At 39.8% G+C, this 6,983-nt stretch overlaps 2 protein-coding genes across 3 annotated transcripts in view; one reads left to right on the forward strand and one right to left on the reverse strand.

Annotated features, from left to right (window-relative positions):
* The window catches only part of LOC107642581 (E3 ubiquitin-protein ligase HOS1), a gene marked incomplete at its 5' end in the record, with an annotated part of 5,004 nt that extends 1,720 nt beyond the window's left edge, over positions 1-3,284 (reverse strand). Inside the window, 6 exon segments of the mRNA XM_016345976.2 lie at positions 8-145; positions 760-1,248; positions 1,711-1,869; positions 1,975-2,364; positions 2,875-3,050; positions 3,150-3,284. Of these exon segments, the coding sequence (XP_016201462.1) occupies positions 8-145; positions 760-1,248; positions 1,711-1,869; positions 1,975-2,364; positions 2,875-3,050; positions 3,150-3,284 (1,487 nt within the window).
* LOC107642582 lies at positions 5,108-6,681 on the forward strand. 2 transcript variants are annotated; one of them, XM_016345977.2, is made up of 3 exons: positions 5,112-6,238; positions 6,315-6,386; positions 6,475-6,681. In XM_016345977.2, the coding sequence occupies exons 1-3, from the start codon at positions 5,558-5,560 to the stop codon at positions 6,478-6,480; spliced, it is 759 nt and encodes a 252-aa protein (XP_016201463.1). In that variant the 5' UTR covers positions 5,112-5,557; the 3' UTR covers positions 6,481-6,681. The 2 variants fall into 2 exon arrangements, with proteins under 2 accessions (XP_020978533.1, XP_016201463.1); XM_021122874.1 differs by lacking the exon at positions 6,475-6,681 and having other exon boundaries at positions 5,108-6,238; positions 6,315-6,468.

Below are 6,983 nucleotides of genomic sequence, written 5' to 3' on the forward strand. Positions count from 1 at the left end.
CACTTACAATCAATTTGGTCCTCCAGCGACTAACTGTTTCTAATCTTGGTAGAAATTCTTCTTGGATAGAACCTTTTGAAATGGCATCTTGCTCAAGCTTTTCAAGTTGAATATGAACTTGGTATGCTTCAGAGTATCTGTAACGCTGAACAGAGAGAAGTTTATAAGCTACAATTTCGTTATTATTTTACTCAAGCAAATTATCATCATAATTCAGAAAGGAGCTAATACAGTCTTGTCCACCCGAAACACAAAAAAAAAGGGGACAAAACCCACACCCACACACAGACACAGAGAGTAAAAGAAAACACAAGTTTAAGATACACAAAGTTCACTTCTATGCAATTGTAACCCAATTGAAAGCAAAGTATAAATAAGCATACACCATAACAGAGATTAAACTCACATATTATAAACTATTTATTAGGCTATTGAAGCCAGATATCACTTTCTATGCAAGAAAGATGTAAAACTCAGGTGTTATCATTCATATTCACTACGTTTTGCTATGCTAAAAATACAGATGAGATGGCCAAAAATACATGATTATGTATCAAGAAAATTTCACAAAGGATCCATTCAACAAGGGAATTGCATGCAAATTGGGAAGCAAAAAGTGGTTACTGTTCCTAACTAGTAAATATGTAAGAATAAGTAATCAGGAACTATATCATACACTTGAATAGGGTGAGATTGTTGGGAATGTAAAGTGAATAAGAGTTTCCAAACTACCACTGAGAATAACACAACAAGAAGTACCTGCATATAAAAAACAACAAGAAGACTTCCAGTAGTCCTCAGGGGTTCTTCAGTAGCACAATCCAAAAGACTCTTGTGTATATATTTCTCTTCTTCAGAATTCCATGGTAATTCTATCATTCGATCCACTAAGTTCCTCCTAATACAGAGGCAACAAATCTCGGTTACCAAGACCTCCACCCAATTACTAAATTGCCCTTTTGGTACATCAGCAGTCTCCAAAGGTGCTCCTTTATTGAAACTCTTTTCTTTCACTCTTGTGCAGAGAATCCTCTGATGAATAAATGCTTCAGTCAGAAGTCCACACTCGATCCTTACCCGCACTGCAGTGACAGCATCTCTAAGTGAAATATTACGAGGCCCACCATCATGACCAGCCCACCTTAAAACCATCAGGGCTGTATCAGGGCTATTCCTTTCTAACAGTACTTCAGCAATTTTAGGATGTGATGCTGCGCCAGAAATTTCAGGAAGAAGGCGACAAGCTTCCTAACAGAATAACAAAATATATTAATCTCAAAAGAAAAACAACAGATCAACCTTAACAGCAAATATTACAAAATGTAACATGGTCATTGCATAAGGACTACAAGACCCACAGCTCCTCATTCTTCTTTTCGGAAGGAGGGATTCTTAGTACACTTATGGCTTAACAAACAGCTGTATATTTACTTTGATAAATACTAGACCAAGACCCTCTAATTAAATGGGGAAAAAATAGCATATATAATATCTCTGACTCAAATCCCAATTACTCTTACCACTTTCATTTTATGCCCATAAATTGCCTAGCATTGTCTCCTCATACTAATATGATGCTTATCAATAGTCAGCAGCTAAAGGAAATTAGTGAACCAAACTTGATACAAATAGAATCAGCATTTATTTTTTTTCAAACTGGTTAAAATAAGCATTGAGACTCACTGAACACAAATATTATGTTATAGTCACCTGTAAAGCCTCCTCAGTATCATCATCCAGGAGATAAAAAGTAAAAGACTCAAGTAATGAATGCCTGCTAATATTAAATGTCACTGCAAAGTCCTCTATTAACTCCCTCCATTCTTCATCAGGAATTGTCCAGTGACGATCATACAAATAATACAGAAACTGTAGAAGTTAAGGAAAGGCATACGTATTGCTATAAATTACAACTACTACCACCAAAAAATCCAACATCCCACACCCACTATAAAGGAAAGGGTAGAAGGATACGATTGCTTGTTTGGCAAGCACAACATCAGAACTTCCACGTAAAAAGAGTAAGTCAGCAGCAGCATGAAGATTTTTGAATGGATAGCAACCCAACAGCCGATCAGTATCAGACTGGAAAACCAATGCTCCATCCTTCTGCAAGGATGCAACATCACCTCCCTGTATTAAGCCCTCCTCCAAATCAAGATTATTCAATGCATCTTCAATAAATAGAGATCCAACATGTCCTGTTGACTCCACAGGTTGACTTATTGCATCAGGCCAAGCACGTCTAATTGCTTCTGATTTCCGTTTGCGGACATCTGAAGCCCATGATGAACTATTGGTAAAACGAGATCTCACATTCTCCAAGAAAAAATGTCTTGTACACCAGACAATAATCTCCAGATGCTGGGTTGGACAATTGAAAGAACAAATCAGTGGCCAGTATTAAGATTGCAAAATGAGCTCCCGGACTTTATTCTTAAGGTTCCATATTTACAGGCAGAGAGGGTGAAGAGAGAGGAAGCTCAATAAGCTTGGCAAACAATATTAATGAAAGACCCAAGTATAAATGACCAAATGTCAGTCCCTTCTATAGAAGGCCCTCCTCATACACAAACACGGAAAACCAAGTGTGAATTTCTGCAGCCAAGGTTCACTGTAGTAAACCACATTTTGCAGATTGCAATATGAATCCCATCCAACATGAAATACGCAACATTACTATAACAAAATCGTAAAGACAATGGCTAAAAGTAACAGAAAAAGAAGATAATATCTGCATATATATAATGAAGATTCTCAGCTGATCAGCATGAGCCAAGCAAGCAACAAGCGAAAAACTAAAATATCAACAAAAAAAATGTAAAAACAGTAATACAATCACTCAATCAAAAACAAAATCTTGCAAGATTAAACCTGCTTTGTCTTTAACACGCTCTCTTGTAGATGATGCAAATCATGAAGTTGTGCTGAAAGAGTACCCTTAAAAGATGACTCCAAAATGTCTAGCACATTTGATATGCCTTTCAAGTGTAATGAAAATCTCAGAAGTGAATTCAATTTCTCTTTCATTTGAAAAACATCAAGATTATCTAAAACACATTGTTAGGGAGCACAAAACCTCGGAAGCATAAAATATACTCGCTATAACTAGCTTTAGATACCAACAGTTAAAAAAGGTTTGAGGATACAAATTCCCTGTAGTTCAGCTATGATATTTGTGAATGTCCTCTTGCACCAATCCTTCACTACCACTTCATCCAACAAAAATGCTATAACTGGATCACTGGAACCGGCAGTTTCATCCATACATACATCTGTGATGTCTGAAATTTTGGTTCAAGAAAATGCAAAGTAGATAAAGAGAAGGGGGCTTGTCAAAACAACAGAGAAAACACGAGAATGACGCTGTTTCTCCCCATCTTCTATTTCTTGAAATCTCTCATCACACCTTTTGGAAATAAGGCCAGCTTCTATGCACTCGTAATAAAGTCGGAGACGCAGTCTATCACCACCCTTTGGAATTGGGATTCTGCATATTGGGCAGATATCACACCGCTGACTACATTCTTCACATAAAGAGGCATGCCCACATGAATTCAACAAGTGAAGGACATAACGACCACAGCTTCTCAAGTCTCTAGTTGCTCGGCAGTGCTCAACTTTGGCTTCTTTCCACAACTCAATTAGATCAAGAGATGCCAAGCGTTCCAACGTAGCCTGAAAATAAATTTTCCCATCTCGTGTACTGTAATTATTTGACAAATATGAAATGAAACCTCTATTCTGCTCAATAACATGAAAAGTGGAACTAACGATTTTAAAGTTCTACATAAAATATAGTTTCCTTCTGCATCTAAACAGGTATGACTCATTTCCAATGCCACGTGCTCACAACAAATAATTCAGACATGCTAGGAACCAAGAAGTAAGAACTTCATAAGATTACAAGTAAGCCTAATGAAGGACAGGACAGGTCTCAATTGTTTAGTAGATTAGGCTCACTATGCAAGAATCACCAACAGTCATCTAAATTACTACAGTGGTCTCAGTTTGTAGTATAGAGCTGGAAACTACAAACTGGGCCGTGCAAGTCGGGTTGAGCAGAAAATATAATAGAATTCAAGGGATAAATTTGTGCTATGGACTTATAGATCACTAGATGTGCCAATATAAATCAATTTGAAACTACTAGAACCACCCTTAATAGAAGTGAACGACATTTTCAATGCATCTCATAGCATTGCAGCATTGCAACCAAAACAAAAAATAAATAACAGAACACTTGAACATTAAAACCACCCTTACATGAAGAACTAAACGATGGCTCATGCTCACAATTTGAAAGCGAGTCCAATTTGAAAGCTCAGCTCACAGATTGAAGTAAACCCAACGCAACATGATGCAAAAAATATTCCAATAGGGCAAATGAGGGGGGAACATACGGAAACAAACAGTGCCTTAGTGATTGGCAGCTAGGGTTTTACGAAGCAGCTCAAAAGAGCAACTAGTACAAGGGTGAGTACCTGAACAAATGGACTACTGTAGTTCGGTTGCAGCTTTCGGGACGAAGATCTTGCGGTGGCGGTGGCGCCGCCGGAGCTGGACGGAGTGGTGGCTGGTCCGTTGAGCCTCCTATCCATTTTCGCAAAGATAGTTGCGACGCTGAGCTGGAATAGGTAAACGGTGCCGTATTACAGTTCAGTGAAGGTCCCCTTTACATACTCCCAACTCACAAACCGCTGTGCTTCTCGGAGAGGGAAACTCTCACGGATTGGAATTGGAGGGTTTTTGAAACAAAACATACTTTTCTTTTCTTTTTTCTTGAACAATTTTTTTCTTTTTTTTTCCCTGATTCTCCCTTTTGGGTTGGGTTGGGCCGGGTTCCTATTTTGTTACACATGGGGCGAACAGGGTTGAAGCCCAATTTGAAATCTTCATGGTTCGCTCCTAAGTAAATCGCACCACATTACCGCATTGGCATTGGCAGCGCTGACAGCAAGTCAATATTTCTCGTTAGAACTTAGAAGGCGTACGTGTAGCTGGGAGATGGTTTGAAAAGTTTTGTTAGCCTAGTAATGTATGGACTAAAAAGATTGAAGTTTAATATATAACCAAGGAAAAATACCAATGAGCTTCACAATTTTATTTTATAGGCGATGAAAAAATGAAACCTTTTCCGTTTTATGTTTGATTGAAATGGATGCAATAGCAGTGATGGTTATTGGCATTGGTGATGCGTAACCATCAAATGCTCCCCGAAGCAAGACAGCAGCACATTCCGAAAATAAAGTTGAGGACCGAAACGACAATAAGAGTAAAAGGAAGGGGCGAAATATAAAAAAGAAAAAAAGAAAAGAAGGTCGCAAAATTTGTAGCGTAGAAGGAAGTGTTGTAAGCAGGTTGAGCAGCTGGTTTTTGCATTGCCATATTTACAGCCCCCTTCACCTTTCTTCTGCAGAATCTATCACACATTCTTCGCTCCCCCTCTCTAGGGTTTCACCTTCTTGCCTTTCTCTTTCTCTCTCTCTCTCTTCTTCTTCTTTTCGGTTTTGTTTGGCTTCGAACGGAAGGTTAGCAAAGGCCTAAGGTTCCCCGAATGGCGACGGCACCGGTGAAGTCTCAACCTCTTCACAACTTCTCCCTACCTTTCTTGAAATGGGCCTCCAAAAGCCACACCAAGCCTAACCACCGCCACCGCTCTCCCCTCTCCCGCGACTCCTCCTCCTCCCAGCTTCCTCCCCCCGCCGATCACGATTCCGAACCCGAAACCCGCAGGCTCGGATCCAGAACCGTCAGATACCGATTTGGATTCTCCTCCTCCCATATCGCAGAAAAATCTCACACTGAACAACAACAACAACAACAGCAGCAGCGGCAACAAACTTCCGACCGAGCAGGCAACAATGTAACCGACGATGATGACGGCGGCGGCGGAAAGAGGAAGCGTGAGGACGGCGAAGAAGAAGCCAAAGGCGAAGGTGAGGAGTTAAAGGTTGAAAAGCCTTGGAAGTTGAGGCCCAGGAAATCAGCGTTCCCAAGGGGTTCTGGGAATGGGGAAGCGGGTGCGGCGGTTACCGGTGGGCCGTCATCGGAGCCGAAGTCGGTGCGGCTGAGGGAGATGGCGGATATGCAGTGTCAAGGTGACAGGAAAGAGAAGAGGAAGTTATGGATTGCCCTTTCGAAAGAAGAAATCGAAGAGGACATATTCGCCATCACTGGGTCGAGGCCCGCCAGAAGGCCCGAGAAAAGGCCCAAGCATGTTCAGAAACAACTGGATGTACTGTGTATTTCTCCTCTTGTTGTTTCTATTTTCACCTTGATCATCATCTGAGTTTCTTGTGTTGAATTTTCAGTGTGTTTTCCCTGGCTTGTGGTTAGTAGGGGCAACGGCAGAAGCTTACAGAGTTGCTGATGCTCCAGCCAAGGTTTTCTTTCTTCTTTTTTGTTTTTATGATTGATTTATGCTACATGACTCTTGATTGTTTATTCTTTGGATATGGTGATTTCTTGCAGCGTTAGATGAGCATGGTACCAATTGAGGTGGATTTTGTAAAGAGTTGTTGCACAAGAATGAATATTTACTTAGAGTTAGTCTCGTAACCTCATAGTCCTTCTCTGTAGGTAAACAGATATATATAGTAGTATTAGTACAATATATGTACATATGATTAACTAAATGGATTTCAATGATATATCAGTTGCAGAGAGAGCTCTTATGTTTTGACTGCATTTGATAATCATATTGCATGTATTGTGAGTTTTAATGACTGAGTTGAATCCATGATGAATGCCAACAGTAAACCCTCGTGGTCTTTGAAAATAGCTGACTGCATCTCGTTCTTTTTTGTCATCATCTCACACCAAAGGATAATGCATATAAGGACTTTTCACTTATGCACACATTTGTACATCTCTTTGCAAGGTACATTAATGGCACCATGATTTTGGATGAATCATTTGTGTATCGTATTTATTCAAATTGCTTTCAGGGAATGGCGTTAGGTAGTACTTGATAAAATGAA

Source organism: Arachis ipaensis, chromosome B05, assembly GCF_000816755.2.
Source record: "Arachis ipaensis cultivar K30076 chromosome B05, Araip1.1, whole genome shotgun sequence".
Lineage (NCBI taxonomy): Eukaryota > Viridiplantae > Streptophyta > Magnoliopsida > Fabales > Fabaceae > Arachis > Arachis ipaensis.